The following is an 18159-nucleotide window of genomic DNA, read 5'->3' on the forward strand; positions in this document are numbered from 1 at the left end:
GGCCCGGGGCGAGCTTCGGGCGGCCCAACTTGGCGGCGGCCGGCAGGCTCCCGGGAGGGAGTTGTGAGGCGTGGCCGGGTGGAGGAGGCGCCTGGGGGGGCGTGGGGCTCCCCGGCGAGCGGGAGGGACAGAGCGAGGCGCGCCGGACAATGAGCTGGGAAGCTCGGCGCTGCGGCCACTTTTAGGGGGGCGCGGGCCGGCCGGCGCCTCCGCGGCTCCACCTGCGAGGAGACGGCGGGATGCCAGAGCTGGGTGTCCCGGCGCTCTGAGGCTGCTCGCAGTTAGACGTCCCTGAGCCGGTGCTCGCCTTGACCCTGGGCTACCTGCAAGCTTGGGCTGGGACGTGTTTCGTGGGGGCGCCCCTAGAGCAGCCGCGATGACCAGCACCAGGAGTATCGAGCTGGAGCACTTTGAGGAACGGGACAAAAGGCCGCGGCCGGGGTCGCGGAGAGGGGCGCCCAGCTCCTCCGGGGGCAGCAGCAGCTCCGGCCCCAAGGGGAACGGGCTCATCCCCAGCCCGGCGCACAGTGCCCACTGCAGCTTCTACCGTACGCGGACCCTGCAGGCCCTGAGCTCGGAGAAGAAGGCCAAGAAGGCGCGCTTCTACCGGAATGGGGACCGCTACTTCAAGGGACTGGTGTTTGCCATCTCCGGCGACCGCTTCCGGTCCTTCGATGCGCTGCTTATGGAGCTCACCCGCTCCCTGTCGGACAACGTGAACCTGCCCCAGGGTGTCCGCACCATCTACACCATCGACGGCAGCCGGAAGGTCACCAGCCTGGACGAGCTGCTGGAAGGTAGGAGGGAAGGGCCCGGCGCGGCAGGTGCGGCCCAGCGTGCCGACAGGTGCACGCGCTCTCCCGGCGCTGGGGGAGCCTGCGGGGGGTTTTCTAGGCGGCCGCAGGAGTTGTGCGGTTCTGTCTTCTTTTCCGCAGGCTCTATGGGTGGGGCGCGCTTCCACTTATACTCTGTCCTTCCCAAAAGATTTGCCTTAGAAAAGAAAGAAAGAAATCCTAACGGGATTTGGTGACATCTCTTAAGATTGGCGGACTTGTTTTTGTTTTTTGCCTTTTTGAAGCGCAAAGCCTCACGTGAGGATCTGGGTAACCCTCTGGCTCATAAGCTGTCTGTTCAGCCCTCTGTGTGGAGCTCAGTGCCGGCACCTGTGTTTCAGCGTTCAGGACCCTGTTGCACCTGCTCTACTCAGAAGCCGTGGTTGTGAAACACTCTAGGTTGGCTTTGTTGGCTTGCCTTGCAGCAGAAGTTCCATGAGGTCAGGAGGGGCGATCCAAGACAGTGGTTCTCAATCTTGGTTGCATCTTGCATCACTGGGGACTTTAAGAAATATGGGTGTCTGGGTCCCATCCCCGGATACTTGGATGTAATTGAGTTGGCGTGTGGTCGGGGCATCTGGAGTTTTCAAAGCTCCTCAGGAGATTTGAATGTGCTGCAGAGATTGAGAACCGTTGTGCTAAAGGGTTTTCCACGTTTGCTTGGTAATGAGGTGAATCAAGGTCAATCTCTCCTGCATCCTCCCCTACTGAAAGTAGCTAGTTAGGGTGACAAAGGCCATTGGAAGCAGCAGTTGGGGCCCCTTATAAATTAGGCCTAGGGTGTCAACCATGCTTGACTCGAAGGGACTGCTTGGCTGTGTGTTGTGTCATCCTTGAATTCCTGCAGTATTTACTCTTTTACTTCAGGGAAAGAAAGCATTACTAGTAGTTAAGAACCTATATCCAGAACTAAACACCACCCAAAAAGATCAGACAGAACCCAAGTATGTGCTGACTGTGTGTTTATATACAGTCTGCTCTCATGCATCTTTCTTAATGCAAATGGCACATATTGCTATGGTAGTCATAGCAATGTTGGCTTGGCAGGGGAAGGAAACTGAACTTGAAGCCAACTATTTTTCTTATATTAGCACATCATGTTCTTATGTTCTGAAGACACTGTCCATTTTACACATGGGGAAACTTAAGCAACATGCCTTGTCATATAGGACCTGCAGTATATGCCCTTTCATCTACAATTCACTTTTAATAAATTGATGTAGCCACACTGCGGAGTCCTGAAAGTGGTTGGGATTCTATTTAGTCACTGTTACCAAAAGTCTTCCCTGCCCTGGCTAGATGAGGACCCAGCCAAAACTAAGTTGTCTTTTGAGAGAGAGAGAGAGAGAGAGAGAGAGAGAGGAGAGAGAGAGAGAAGAGAAGAGAGAGAGTGTGAGTGTGTGTGTGTGTGTGTGTGTGACTTCACAAATTCTCCTGCTCACTTGAGTATTTTGGTTTTAAAGGTATCCGGAGGAGGAGATGACAACCAGAGGAGTATAAGTAAAATGAAGACACATTGTTAAAAGGGCTTTATTGCTTTATCCTGTTACATACTTAAAAGCTACATTTGCCTAGATATTTCAAAACTGAGTAACGAATTTTCTGATTGACCCAAAGCTAGATTAGTAGCCCTGTGGAAGGATCAAGGCAATGCCTTTTTTACTTAAACACTCATTACTCACATGCCCTTGGGATACTGTGCCTGGTGTGGTCTGAGGAGGGACAGTAGTTTTAATGTCCTTCTCAGAAGTAATTTTAACAGTGTATTTGCTACATGAAATGAATGTACTCCAGAGGTGAACATGATCCTAGGGAAGGTGGTCAAGGTGTCCATTATGCATATTAAGTGAGAGCACGTATTGTACATTGAGTTTGTTATTGCCCAAGTGGTGCATGGTCCGCTGAGTCTAATTCTCAAACTGTAGGTTCAACTATAAATTGAAGGTTGATAAATATCCTTTGAATCATTCATTCACTGATTTGTGGAGTAGGGGGAACCATAAGCATATGTAGAGTCCAAATTACACCACAATATGAAAAATAATGATAGAACACAAATATTTGCACCATGGAAATGTTTCCCTAGTATAGCCAATTGCCCACTTGCTTCAAATATAATAAAATTACATTTTATTAAATATACTACAAATACTGTAAAAGAAGAAAATTTGAGCACTTCTTTTGTCCTAGTGGCATTCTCTCTGACAACAGATCTTTGTCTAAGTCTTGAATTTCCCACAAAATGAGTGGAATACCCTGTTTCTAGGCAGTTTTTAAGAAAAGAACCATCAGTGTTTACTATCAACTATTCAAGAATTTAGTTTCAACTTTTAGTTAAAATTGTGTACTTGAATGTTCAGATTTATCATGCAGAAGAACTAACCAGCTACCTGTGAAGTTATTCTTTGCATCAGTTAAAAAAAAGAGGTCTGTGGTATTTCCCATGTTGTCAAAATTGACTATTTCATCTTAGTTCATCATTTTTAATGAAGATTCTCTGATAGTATTTTTTACACCATTATGTTCAGCTGATCTCTCACTTGCCTCTTCCATTCCATGAAATTTGTAGTTTAGGAGATACTGTTTTTCCCAAAACGTTGTTTTTCTAAAATGTTTTCAGTGGAGAATAGAAAGTGATGACACAAGATAGCTAGGCATGAACACTCACTCAGAGCCTCAGTCCCTTTGAACTCAGGTGACAAAAGAAATTTGCATGGCCCAGATTTTTTTCTTCTGCCCTTGAGAGTCTCTGGAGACCAAAAGCTGTTCAGGTGTAGGCTGGTACTCCTGCACTACACTAAACCAGCAGGCATTTTGAGCCTATTGTTTTAGCTCCCCTTGCTGCATTAATTTCAATGAGTTAGTGCTGTGCATCCCTGTAATCCTGTTTAGTCTTTACAACTGGATGGGGACCTTCTCTCAAAGGAGGACTGTGAGTCATAACAGTCAGTACTGGGAAAGTCAGGTTGAGCTGTCTGAAACCATGAGCCAGCCAACTGTGTCACATCTCTGATAGACAGCTGAAGATGTCTGGATGGCACGTTCCTAAGTTCTCAGTCAGAACTCTTGGTCTTAGTTTTTTTTTTCCATGAGTGTTCTCTTCTTCAGAACATTTGAGCTATAATTATTTTGATGTCCCAAAGAGAGATGCCCAAGGACGGTAGAAACAATGTGTGACCAAGTTGGGGTCTCTAGGTTCTGTGGATTTGAGAAAAATTCACCTCTGTTCTCAGCCTTAGTGACCTTTTCTGTTGAAAGAGAGGTTGGCAGATCACCTAAGTTAGATCCTTTCTGGTCTAAAAGTATATACCCTTCCCCTGCCTAAGTGGTTATTCATTGAGTGTCTGATGGCCTGGGCTGCCTTTCCCTTCCCACAACCCATCACCTATCTTCCGGAAAATTGACAAAGTTGCAAATGTCCTACACAGCAGGGAGTGGGTATATGGCTCTGATGCAGTGTTTGACAGGAGCCAAAAAATTAAGAGCTACCCGTCTCTGCCTCTTTCATTCCAAAGTGATATTTTATGTTGTTTATACCTTTTACTCCTCAGTCACCAATAAATAAACTGATTGGATTTTTTGGCATGTGAGAGAATTTTGATTATTTTGACAGGTGATACTTCCAGTCTTCCATTAAGTTAACTTGAAAATTAGCTCGAATTAACTTGAATTTAAGAAAAATAAAGTTTTAAGAAAATCAAGCATTTGAAGTTTTCGAGTTTCTCCTACTAAGCCTAGTTTATTGAATCTCTTTGCTTATTCAATCTCTTTGAAGGTGTTAACCCAAAATATGGTGACAGTTATGTTTAAGTAAAAATGAGTTTACATTTAAGTAAAAATTAAGTTACATTTTTAAGTTACATTTAAGTAAAAATGCATAAGAACTCAGATTATAGGTTTTAACCCCTTGAATGATAGATTTTTAGAGTAATAATAGAAACTGAGCTCTTGGAACTTGTTATAGTGAGGAAGGCAGCATAAACCCATGAGATGTAAGGTATTTGCACATAGTAGTCAAAAGCAGTACACATTTATGTAAGGCAAGCATGATGATTGGATATAGCAGTTTAACACTGAATCATCAGTCTGCAAAACCTTTTCTACCTGGCAGACTCCTAGATCCTCCTAGATCCAAGACCCTCTTCAAATATCATCTTTCTATGAAATCTCTTCCCAGACCCCAGGGGCATTGGTCTCAAACTGTTGTCAATTGAGAGCATAGTTGTTGTTGTTTCATGTGCTGGGGGTACAGTTCTAGAATGCTCACATTCTAGAGGGAGAGAGAGAGAGTGAACACACACACACACACACACACACACACACACACACACAGATGATGGTTCCAGCTGCAGGGCTGTAAGTGAAGTGGTAATGAGGTGGGGCAGGAGGACCACACTGGCCAGGACAATGGAAAAGGATTCCCAGAGGAACAGATGTTGGAACCAAGGCCTGAGATCAAGCTTAGAACTCTGCCATTTGCTTACTCACAGCATTTTTCCTTTCCTCTATTGTAACACTTACCTTTATAATTAGAGGTATATTGGGTCTGTTTTTTGCACTAAGCATGTCGTGAGGTTAGGGATCTTGGACACAATAAGTTCATTAAATAAATAGCCCAGGAAATGACTTTACCTCTAAGTCTCTTGATTGTCAAGGGAAGTTTTGTATGAATTAAGTTTGAATAGGGTCGTTCCTATGTATTTGTGAAAATATGTATTTTGAAAAATTGGATCATATTCCAGATAAATCAGAGATGCTCTGCTGACTCATTGCTGTGGAGAGAATGACTCTTTCTCAGTACTTGCTTCTATAAATCTGATTGTTTTCTTCTTCTCATTTCCTCAAAACAGGGGAACTCAGGTCTGCTATAGCGCAGCTGCATAATAAGCTCTTTTCAGAGGTAATGGGAAGAGAAATTTTCATTTGCAGAATAAAGAATTCTAAAGGGTTGGGGGAAGAAGGGAAATACTTGGGAGAGCATTTATGAGATGAGGGTCAGACAGAATGATACACTGGTAGTTATAAGAAAAGATCACTATTTCATGAGGTTTTAAACTATGGAAATGGACATTTTATGGCCCTGTCATATGCAATAAGGGAAACTAGATATTCCCTTGACTAGTGATTGTCAAACTGCTTTCTTCACTGTAGAGAGGGCCAGGGGGGTTTCTCTGGGTCTGTACTGCCTGGCTAGGTCTCTTCTCATCCCTACTTGCCCATGCTCCTACCACTTCTGTTTTTTTCTCTTCTATTGATAAGGTAAACCATTACCCTAAGGATTAGGGATCCTATTCTTCTCAACATTGCTACCATTTTTTAGATGTTTTATATGCAATCATTGTGTGAGATAATTTGTGTTTTATCTCACCCTTGTTATCCCTTATGGAATATGGCTGCATTGTCTTCCCCATTTTGCAGCTGGGGAGACTGAGACTCAGAGGATAAAGAAATTGTCCCCTTGTACCAGTCAGAAGAGGTGGGGCTGGAACCTGAGGCCTTTCTCCTTGGCCTTTCAACTTCTGTATTCTTAACTGCTATGTTCTACCACCTGTGAGATGGGGTCCATTCTGACCCCTGAAGTTTGCATAGGTCATGTATCATCAATCAAGAGCTGCATCGCCGCTGCAGCCAAACCTGTTAGTTATTTATATTTGGAAAATGAAGATGGTGGTAGTTCATCAGTCACTGCAGATGTAAAGACAGTTTTAGGATGTTTTGTGTATGGTTCCTGAAATGAACCATACATTATCCTATACACTGGCATAGTAGGGTCTGTGCATTCAAATTCTGCAGAGTTGTCTTGCTTGACTTTGGTTTCCTTATCTGCAAAATGAGGAAGGTTAGGTAATTGCTAAGGCTGCTTCCCCTTTAAAGTTCAGTGTTCTTGGGAAGTGCTTCTGGAAGTGGGAAAGAGAAATCATCTGTCTGGCTCCATGTCTCTAAAAATTGGCCAGGTTTTGTGATTGAATGTGGTTACCTGGGTTTAGATGGAGTTCTTAAACCCTCAATAACCTATAGGAGGCTCTTCCCCATAGAATCTTCTCAGGAAAGGGAAAATTATGTACAGGCCCATTGAGGGCTGGGACCATGGTCATTTTGTTAATTCATTTATCCTATCAATAAATACTTCTGGCACTTGATGTTTGATGATTAATTTTACTTTTGTGCCATATATAAGGTATTTTGATAGGTGGGAATAGGTGGATATTGGTTTTTAAAAAATCTTTCTTAGTTAAGACAGCCAGCTGGATAGTTGGCTAGATTTGCAGAGGTCAAATAAGGTCATGCAAAAGGCAAATATTCCTTGCCCCTTCATATTTCAGTTTTGAAATAAGTTTTTATTCAAGAAAAAAGGGATGCAGTATGTTTGTATGTTAACAATTTATCAATTTCACTAGTGTCTGAGATGCCTGACATGATTTTTCTCTTTGGACATCTTTCATAATCAAATTCTTGTAACTTTATTTTGAATGTATGTTTAAATCCCAGGACTATTCTAAGCCCCCTAATATTTTCAGCGTCTGCTTTGAGTTTGTTCTCTGACGTAAGACTTAGTTTCGTTCATCTTTTAGCATTCTTATTTTAAGCACTGTCTTCAGAAAATTTATTTCACGTATAGTTTAAATACAGTCTGCATTGTACTTTTTTTTTTTTTTGGCTGCATTGGGTCTTCGTTGCTGTGCATGGGGTTTCTCTAGTTGTGGAGAGCGGGGGCTACTCTTCGTTGCAGTGCATAGGCTTCTCATTGTGGTGGCTTCTCTTGTTGCAGAGCACAGGCTCTAGGCGCGCGGGCTTCAGTAGATGTGGCATGTGGGCTCAGTATTTGTGGCTCGTAGGCTCAGTAGTTGTGGCTCACGGGCTCCAGAGCACAGGCTCGGTAGTTGTGGCGCATGGGCTTAGTTGCTCCATGGCACGTGGGATCTTCCTGGACCAGAGCTTGAACCCGTGTCCCCTGCATTGGCAGGTGGATTCTTAACCACTGTGCCACCAGGGAATTCCCTCTACAATACTTTTTAAATTCTATGAGTTGGAAATATAATTTAAGGCTAGAATTTAGATACTCTTTCATTCATTGACATCCTGTAATTTTTGCTCTAATCCAGGCTATTTTACCCTGTTTGCCATATCTCTTGCAGTCTGAAGCAGTAGACTAGCCATATTGTAATTTGTCAGAAGCTACTACCTTCAAGACAAGGAATGGGAAAATACTGATTTGTGAGATCAACTTTAGTACTTTTGATTACACTGTAACATTTACTAACGCTCAACATAACTAAAATAATCTACAATTATGACCTACTATGTTCCCATTTGTTTATATGTTGGTTAAATTATAATCACTTGCAACCAAAATGTATCACAGTAGAAGTTTTTAAATTGTCATTGATTTATTTCTTCCTTCACTGTGTATGTTTTACAAACTTCAGATTACTTTGTTAATTTTTATGTAATAACAATGTCATTATTTCTGAAAGGCAGTGATTGATGCTCTCTTTCCCAATATCCTTGTCCATTATCTTGGTCTTTTAACAGTATTCTACCTCATCTGTTAAGGAAGCAGGAAAAGAAAAAGGAGTTATGGAAACTTACTACTGGTTATACTCTTCATCAAGCCTCTGCAAAAGAACAAACTTGAGAAATAGCCTGACGTAAACTCATCTCTTCTTAGTTTAGTGATCAAGGCCAATAGCTGGAAGGTTCTACATGAACCTTGTAACACTTAGCAGAGTCCTAGTGTGCAGTGTCTCTTCGATAAATGGGAGTGGTCCTCAGCATCTGAAACCAAAATGTGCGTCCTTGTAACTTCCCCCCGTAATTCTAGAGCCACCGTTTGGAGCTACGTAAGACTCCAGGTGGAGCTGCATGGCAGCCCTTCAGACATTTTATGACAGTGGTCATGCCTTACTGTTTCCCCCTTCTGCCCATCCTCTAAACATCACTACTCTTTTTTGACAAACATCTGGTTTCTGAATCCTTCATCACTTGCACTGAATCTTTTTGAGCTATTCTCACTATCATCACTTGCTTAAAACTGGAGCCAAGTCTTCCTCTTAGACTCAGAGTGAGATTTAAAGGGTTGCGGGGGTGGCGGTGAGGGAGGAAGGTCTTAAGCAAAGATCTCTAGAAGCTGGGGAAACTCTGTTGAGGGAGGTTTTTACCTCTACTCAGATGATGAGCCAACTGAAGGACTGACCCTATATCCATTATGTCCCAGTTTACTTACAAATAAGTATAAGATGGGCACATTTTGGTTTGAAGATCTCTTTCTCAGTATCCTTAAAATTGCAGTGTTTCTCAAACCTTTGCAAGGTTTGGGATAATTAAAATTGCAAAACAATGTAAAAATCTAACAACCAAGTTGCAGAAGCCCAGCATTGCCTTAATTACTTTAAATACACTGTCACTTAAATATTTATAAAGGTAGATGTACTTATGCATATAGCTCTTACACACCAGTACAACCCAAACGAGACAACCTAAAAACCAACAAAACTGTATAACCAATAAAAATGCAAAATAGCAACATAAAGCTCCAGATGCTATTTGCTCAAACCAAACTGTTCCCAGTGTGACCATGGTGCTGAACGCTGAGTTTGGTGTGCTGTATTTCAGAATGCCGTGTCACGAGTCAGTTTTGCACTGCTAACAAGACTTCATTCCCGCAGAGTAAAATTATGTCCTCTGGCCTTAACTCTCTGTGCATGTCTTGTACATATAGTAAGTCCACTTCTTCCTCATTAACGCCCAGCAAAGTTATACCACTTGATGCCAAAGGAGTTGAGGCTGTGGGCACGGAGTGGCCTGGCTGCACTTGATTTAGAAATAGACATTCAGATGTTCCAGAATAAGATGATATAAACATTTTAAGTCTTATCATCAAATTAACTACAGAATTGGGAGTTCCCTGGTGGTCTAGTGGTTAGGATCCTGGGCTTTCACTGCCATGGCCCTGGGTTCTATCTCTGGCTGGGAAACAGATCCCGCAAGCCACGCGGTGCAGCCAAAAAAGTACAGAATTAAAATTGCCAAGGTGAATGCTTGTAGATTGTGGGATATGGTTGGCTCAGGTTTGAGCAGCAAGAAGACAAATAATGGATCTGATCTGTAGGTTCCATCCTACCAGGAGATTAGATAGAATTTTTTTTTTCAGTGGGTAAGTTTTAAAGCTTTTTGGTTAGTGAGTAGTATTTTTGTTTTAACTTTTACATAATTTCTTTGGTCTTAAGTTAACTCCTCCCAAATTTCAATGCTGAAGCGTGGATTTGTGGACATACTTCTTCCTACATATCCAGATGTTCAGTGTAATGTCTCCACACCTTTCTCCGTGGAAGGTATCACAGTCGTTTTCAGCCTGTTGCCTTCAGATGTGTTGAAGGGGCACTGGTCTTAGGGGTGAAAGATCTCATCTTGTGTCCTCAGCCCCTCCCTGTAGGAAAGGCTGTTACATTCATTTTGTGAATGTGCCAGCAGTGGTCCAGAGATAAACCAAATGAGTACAGAAGGGAACAGCATCCAGGTGAGAGCAGTGTACTTTATGTTACCATGCTGGTTCCCATAAGGTTAAATTCCGCACACTGTACAGTTTGGGTAGAAAACCCAATAAGCTGTTTGCCACAACAGGATAGTAATCAGGCTGTCTTTTCTTTACCCTGTATTCTTCTGAACCAGCTGGGTGTGGGAATGTGTCCTTGATGTGCTTTAGATGGAGGTACTCACATTATTGTCTACCAGATAGGACAGTCTCACAGACGCTGTACTTCATTAAGGACATCAAACCATCTTGTAGATGCAACATACCCACATTTATTTTCCTTGGTTACATTCCTTTGGAAGTAATTTCTTTCTCAATTTTGGAAGTTGGGAAGGAATTTAGGTTTTTAAGATGTTTGCAGATATTAGACCTTAAGTGTCAGCCATACTTTCTTTTCTTTCCTCTGTTACCATATTTAAATCTGTGTGTGTGTGTGTGTGTGTGTGTGTGTGTGTGTATGTGTGTGTAGGAAGGCTTTTCCTTAAGTTTGATGAGTCCTTACACTTTATTATTATTTTTTTATTGGAGTATAGTTGCTTTACAATATTGTTAGTTTATACTGTACAGCAAAGTGAATCAGCTATATGTATACATATATCCCTTCTGTTTTGGATTTCCTTCTCATTTAGGTCACCACAGAGCATTGAGTAGAGTTCCCTGTGCTATACGGTAGGCTCTCATTAGTTATCTATTTTATACATAGTGTCAATATCATATATATGTCAATCCCAGTCTCCCAATTCATCCCACCCCCCCCCCCCTTTCCCCCTTGGTATCCCATATGTTTGTTCTCTATGTCTGTGTTTCTATTTCTGCTTTGGAAAAAGACAGTCTATACCAGTTTTTTCAGATTCCACATATATGTGTTAATATACAATATTTGTTTTTCTCTTTCTGACTTACTTCACTCTGTATGACAGTCTCTAGGTCCATCCATGTCTCTACAAATAGTCCTTGCACTTTAGACTTGTAAACAAGTTTTCTTTTTCACCATAAAGTTCAGTGCTTGCTTCTGCTCCAAGAGTTAGGTATAGTCTCAATGTCCAAATTTTGTATAACTGATTTTCTCCCGTAAATGTCAAAAATAGTTTGTAATTACAAGCTAATTAGTGGTTTTAGGCAGTTAATGTAAGTATTTTAACAGAGGTGGATAAGAGACTTTCATAGTAACTGATAGAAAAGTAGGCTAAAACATTCTGTTGTGGAACTTCCAACTGTGTAAATATGCGTTTAGCTATTTGTAATTTCTAATGGTAAATTGACATTTTAAATATTAAGGGACTCTTTTGATTTAGCTATTAAAATATATTTTGTATATAATACACAAACCCATACACACCCACACACATGTTCCATTGATTGAAAGACACAGTGCATTTATTGGACTAAAATGTGCCATGGACTCTTGGTGCTTTGATGGTGTGAAGTGAAAAAAAAAAACTTGGTAGGTACTAGGCAGCCCTCACAGCCTGCTTGTTTTCCTCTGTGCCTCAGTTTGCCCTTTGATGGGGTAGAATGACCTAAGAGTGTCTCAGACCACACACACGATGTCCTCAGGAGCCTGACCTGAGCCTCTCACAGTCATTGGGTGTCAACACCTACACTGTGCAAATGTTTTACCTAGAAGTAATGCAAATCCAAACTGTGAGACGTACAAGTTTGTTTTGGAAATACGCATTTTTGTCATGACTTTGACAAACGTCTTTTGAGTGCCTGCCGTTGGTGCTGGGCTAGGTGTGGGTATCATGAAGAAGGGGACAGTCAGTCAGTCAGTGTTTTCAAGGAGCTTCCAGTCTGGGCAGTCGTTTGTAACCAGAGATTGTGTTCAGAGTCACCTGTGAAGTTGGGAAGCCTTACTCACAGGTTCTGGGGCTACCTTCCAGTGATTCCGGTTCAGTTGAACTGTGGTGAGGCCTGGGCATCTGTGCTTCTGCAATAAAATCAGCTGACGAAAAAAAAATTCTTCTCTAAGAACCACCGGAAGAGACAGATAAAGAATAAAGGATTATGAGAAGTTAACATATTGTAGGCTCAGGATACAACAAGTGAACCCAAGAGTGACATAATTTTTAAAATTATGAAACACATATCTATAGAAAATTCATAAAACATACACGTACAGCCCAGTGAGTTATTATGAAGTGAACACCTTTGTGACTACTATCAAGAAATAGAGGGCTTCCCTGGTGGCGCAGTGGTTGAGAGTCCGCCTGCCGAGGCAGGGGACATGGGTTCGTGCCCCGGTCCGGGAGGATCCCTACATGCCGCGGAGCGGCTGGGCCCGTGAGCCATGGCCGCTGAGCCTGCATGTCCGGAGCCTGTGCTCCGCAACGGGGGAGGCCCCGAGAGTCCGCCTGCCGAGGCAGGGGACATGGGTTCGTGCCCCGGTCCGGGAGGATCCCTACATGCCGCGGAGCGGCTGGGCCCGTGAGCCATGGCCGCTGAGCCTGCATGTCCGGAGCCTGTGCTCCGCAACGGGAGAGGCCACAGCAGTGAGAGGCCAGCGTCCCAAAAAAAAAAAAAAAAAGAAATAGAGTATTGGGAATTCCCTGGCTGTCTAGTGGTTAGGACTTTGCGCTTTCACTGCCAGGGCCCGGGCTCAATCCCTGGTCAGGGAACTAAGATCCCACAAGCCACATGGCATGCTCCCCACCCAAAAAAAAGAAAGAAAGAGAGTATTGCCAGCATCCGGGAAGCTCTTCCTGTGTCCCTTCCTAGTTACAACCCTTCCCAAGTTACGGTAGCCTGACTCTTGCTTTTCTTTATATTTTTACCACTGATGAAGGCATCCCTAATCAGTATAGTTTTACTTTTGTCAGTTTTGAACTTAAAGAAATTAAATCCTACTGCATTCTATTCTTTTGTAATCTTTTGATCACCGTTATTTGTAAAATTCATCCACGTTGTTGTGTATAGCTGGCTTGTTCATTTCCATTACTGCATAGTAGTAGTACATTATATGAATATACCACAGTCTGTGTGTCTGTTCTCTTGCTGATGGTTATGTGGATTGGTTATCATCTTTGGTTACTGAGCCCATTCTATGAGTGTGTGTGTGTGTGTGTGTGTGTGTGTGTGTGTGTGTGTGTGTACTCTGGTGCCCATATACAGCAGTTTCTCCAGGGTATTTTCCTGGGGTGGAAACATATATATTGTCAGCTTATCTATCACTAGATAGTGCCCACCTGTTTTTCCTAAGTGACTGAACCAATTTAAAGTACATGGAAGTTCCAGCAATATATCAAAGTTCCTATTGCTTTACCTCCTTAGCTGGGGTGATTAATCTTGACTGGTCAGTAAAAAAAAAAAAAAAAAAAAAAGTGCAAGTACACTGGTGCGACACTAACTTAGGAGCCTGTGGGAAAGTGGTGAGAGGTGAGATGGAAGTATGTGAATACGCTGGGGAGTTTGGTCTTTATTCTAAAGGCAGCGACACCGGCAAAAGATATCAGATTTACATTTTTTTAAACATCTTTATTGGAGTATAACTGCTTTACAGTGGTGTGTTAGTTTCTGTTTTATAACAAAGTGAATCAGTTATACATATACATATGTTCCCATATCTCTTCCCTCTTGCGTCTCCCTCCCTCACACCCTCCCTATCCCACCCCTCTAGGTGGTCACAAAGCACCGAGCTGAACTCCCTGTGCTATGCGGCTGCTTCCCTCTAGCTATCTATTTTACGTTTGGTAGTGTATATATGTCCATGCCACTCTCTCACTTTGTCCCAGCTTACCCTTCCCCCTCCCCATATCCTCAAGTCCATTCTCTAGTAGGTCTGTGTCTTTATTCCCATCTTACCCCTAGGTTCTTCATGACCTTTTTTTTTTTTCTTAGATTCCATATATGTGTGTTAGGATATGGTATTTGTTTTTCTTTTTCTGACTTACTTCACTCTGTATGACAGACTCTAGGTCCATCTACCTCACTACAAATAATTCAATTTCGTTTCTTTTTATGGCTGAGTAATAGTCCATTGTATATATGTGCCACATCTTCTTTATCCATTCATCCGATGATGGACACTTAGGTTGCTTCCATGTCCTGGCTATTGTAAATAGAGCTGCAATGAACATTTTGGTACATGACTCTTTTTGAATTATGGTTTTCTCAGGGTATATGCCCAGTAGTGGGATTGCTGGGTCGTATGGTAGTTCTATTTTTAGTTTTTTAAGGAACCTCCATACTGTTCTCCATAGTGGCTGTATCAATTTACATTCCCACCAACAGTGCAAGAGGGTTCCCTTTTCTGCACACCCTCTCCAGCATTTACTGTTTCTAGATTTTTTGATGATGGCCATTCTGACTGGTGTGAGATGATATCTCATTGTGGTTTTGATTTGCATTTCTCTAATGATTAGTGATGTTGAGCGTTCTTTCATGTGTTTGTTGGCACTCTGTATATCTTCTTTGGAGAAATGTCTATTTAGGTCTTCTGCCCATTTTTGGATTGGGTTGTTTGTTTTTTTGTTATTGAGCTACATGAGCTGCTTGTAAATCTTGGAGATTAATCCTTTGTCAGTTGCTTCATTTGCAAATATTTTCTCCCATTCTGAGGGTTGTCTTTTGGTCTTGTTTATGGTTTCCTTTTCTGTGTAAAGGCTTTTAAGTTTCATTAGGTCCCATTTGTTTATTTTTGTTTTTATTTCCATTTGTCTAGGAGGTGGTTCAGAAGGATCTTGCTGTGATTTATGTCATAGAGTGTTCTGCCTGTTTTCCTCTAAGAGTTTGATAGTGTCTGGCCTTACATTTAGGTCTTTAATCCATTTTGAGTTTACTTTTGTGTATGGTGTTAGGGAGTGTTCTAATTTCATACTTTTACATGTCCCTGTCCAGTTTTCCCAGCACCACTTATTGAAGAGGCTGTCTTTTCTCCACTGTATATTCTTGCCTCCTTTATCAAAGATAAGGTGACCATATGTGCATGGGTTTATCTCTGGGCTTTCTATCCTGTTCCATTGATCTGTATTTCTGTTTTTGTGCCAGTACCATACTGTCTTGACAGCTCTGTGGAGGATGAGGGGGCCTCATGAACTACTCTAATCTGGGGAGAAAAGAGAGGGAGCAGGGTTGAAGGGGTTGGGTTCCAGAGATGCTTAGACCAAGTCAACAGTTTTGCTAAGTCTGTTGAATATGGGGCAAACAGAAGAGAGACAGGAGTTTTGGTTTTTGCCTGGGTGACTGTGTAGGTGGTGATTTCATTAAGTTGGGGAATTCCAGAAGAGAAGTGTTTGAGGTTGGGTGGCAGTCATGGGGAGTGAAGTCAGTTTTAGACTTGTGGCACACGAGACAGCTGTAGATGACCTCGTAGAGATGCTCTTGAAGTGGTTTGAACTCAAGAAAGGACTGGGCTGGAGATGTCTCGGAGTCCAGGTGGTGATTGAAGCCGTGGGATGTGGCTGCCCACAGAGAGGGGGATGCAGGTGGATGCAGGGGAGAAGGGGGCCCTGAAAAGCAGACCGAGAAGGGGCTACCAAAGAAGTAAAGAGGTAAGCCAAAAGAAATTAGATCCTGGAAGCTGAGGAGGAAAAGGCCCTGCAGGACGAGAATCGTCACTGGTGTCCAGTGCCCTCAGAAGACGCCAAGGGAAATTACAAGAAGTGCTTGGCATTTGGCAGTTAGGAGAGAAGTGCTTGGGATCAGGGTGTTTCAGCCCGGGGAGCAAAGGTGATGCTGCAGTGGCTTAAGAGCTGATTGTGGGCGAGGAAGTGGGAGAAACCAGATGAGGAGCTGGGCAGTGAATGGAAGCCAAAGCACATTAGGTGGAGGGGGGCGAGGAACGAAGAGGGGTAAGATCTGTGTGTGCCACACACAGTGGGAGATACTCTATAAAGTCCCGTGTAGTTAAATGGAGGAGAGAAGGAGAATGTGCCTGAAACCTTGGCATGAGGAGCAGGAAGGACCCAAATGTCGCGAGAGACTTAACGTTGAACAGGAGGAGGGTACCCTTGTCACTGAAAAGGGAGAAGAGGCGGGAAAATTGGCACAGACTGAAATACATCTGTAGGGATGACGGTTTTCAGAGAACAAGCAATTGGGGAGTTCCTAGCTTTTAGTAGCCTCTTGCCTCTTAAATAGGAGGCCGATCATTTGGTTGAGTAAGGATGAAAGTTAATGGTTAACAAGTACCCAGGTTGTATTACACAACTGTTGACAATTGGTTTGTCGACCTGCTAAATATGAAGTAATGCAGAGTGTCTCTGAACAGATGTCAGTGGTAGGAAGCCATAGGCATGCCGCTGGAGAGAGTCAAAGGAGGTGGAAAGACTTTCTGTTCCGCACTGTGCTTGAAAACAGTAAAGGTGTATAACCACTTCCTGCTTCTGTCCATCCTCTTTCTATACAGAAAACAGATCCTCTTTTTTTTAAAAAAAAGTTCATTGAAGTATAGTAGACTAACAATATTAGTTTCAGGCATATAACATAGTGATTTGATATTTTTATAGATTGCACACCATACAAAGTTATTATAAAATATTGGCTATATTCCCTTTGTTGTACCTTACATTCCTGTGAATTATTTTCTAACTAGTAGTTTGTAACTCTTAGTCCTCGTCACCTATTTTGCCCCTCTCCCGATTCCCCTCCCCTCTGGTAACCACTAGTTTGTTCTCTAACACAAATCCTCTTCCATGTAGTATTCATGAGATCATTATTTACAAAATCATTTCCCACCAATGTCTTATGGTAAAAGAACTGCTTTTAGAGACACAGAGAGGGAGAATATGAATATGTCTGAGTGGGTGTGTATGTATCTCAGTTCTCTTCAGCTAAAGACCACCAAGAACATACCTGGAGGTGAACAAGCTGAGTTTGCTACTCATTGCAGTAAAGGAAGAACGGACATTATAGGTTACCTCAGGGCAGCTCAGTAAGAGCTGCGAGAGCTGTCATAGAAATTGGGCTTTGGTTCCAGGGAAGCAGGGACTCATTCTGTATTGGGTGCTGTCAGAGGAAGGACGATTCTGTGATTGAATATCTCATTAAATCCTATTTACAGTGAGAGCAGACAAGATTTAGGAAAAAGCTATAGTTGGTAACGAAGTGGCAGTCACTCATTGAGTGACCTTATTTTTGTGTCACTTTATCATAGTCCCAGAATGGCTTCATTTGATATAGATATTCTGTGAGATGATATCCCACAGAAGACCACAGGCCAGATCAGGTTATAGTAACATTGAGGTCTAGCTGTGAATGTTAGATCAATTCCGGCCCTCAGGGACTGCTTTATTTTTCATATATCCATGTATGATATATATATATATATATATATATATATAGAGAGAGAGAGAGAGAGAGAGAGAGAGAGAGAGAGAGAGAGATAACACATTTATATCTTTAAGTCTAATTTTAAAGTGAGATGTTTATCCTTTCCTTGTTTTGGTGAGTGCAGTTTTAATATGTATTGGTAAGAGTTTAAAAAATTCTCTCACAGTGTGGTATTTTATCCATGAATCAAGGTTCATTACTTTAGGATATACTTTTTCAGCTATATCAGTAACATAAAATGCATTATCATTTGGAAAACTTGTTCTCTCTCTGGGGAATGAGTAGAAAACAGAAGGTTCTTACATGGATCCAGGTGGGAAGTGGATGGTGATGAGGGCAGAGGGGAGGGGCATTTTTAGAAATATTTAGAAGGTAGAGTGGACAGAACTTGATGTCAGAATGCAGTGTGTAGGGGAGTCAGAAGGGTGAGGGATGATGCCTAGGTTTCTAGCTGAGGAGTTTGAGTAGGAAGTGATGTTCCTCAACAGGATGGATGGAATGGAGAAGTGACAGGTTGGCCGGGGG

At 42.5% G+C, this 18159-nt stretch overlaps 1 protein-coding gene across 1 annotated transcript in view; it reads left to right on the forward strand.

Moving 5' to 3' along the window:
* The first annotated feature begins 376 nt into the window (after window positions 1-376).
* Window positions 377-18159, forward strand: part of DCLK2 (doublecortin like kinase 2) — a 161977-nt gene continuing 144194 nt past the window's right edge. Inside the window, exon 1 of the mRNA XM_007469899.1 lies at window positions 377-797. Coding sequence (XP_007469961.1) covers window positions 377-797 — 421 coding nt within the window. The remainder of the gene's footprint in view (window positions 798-18159) is intronic.

Source organism: Lipotes vexillifer, unplaced genomic scaffold (genome assembly GCF_000442215.2).
Source record: "Lipotes vexillifer unplaced genomic scaffold, Lipotes_vexillifer_v1.1 scaffold755, whole genome shotgun sequence".
NCBI lineage: Eukaryota > Metazoa > Chordata > Mammalia > Artiodactyla > Lipotidae > Lipotes > Lipotes vexillifer.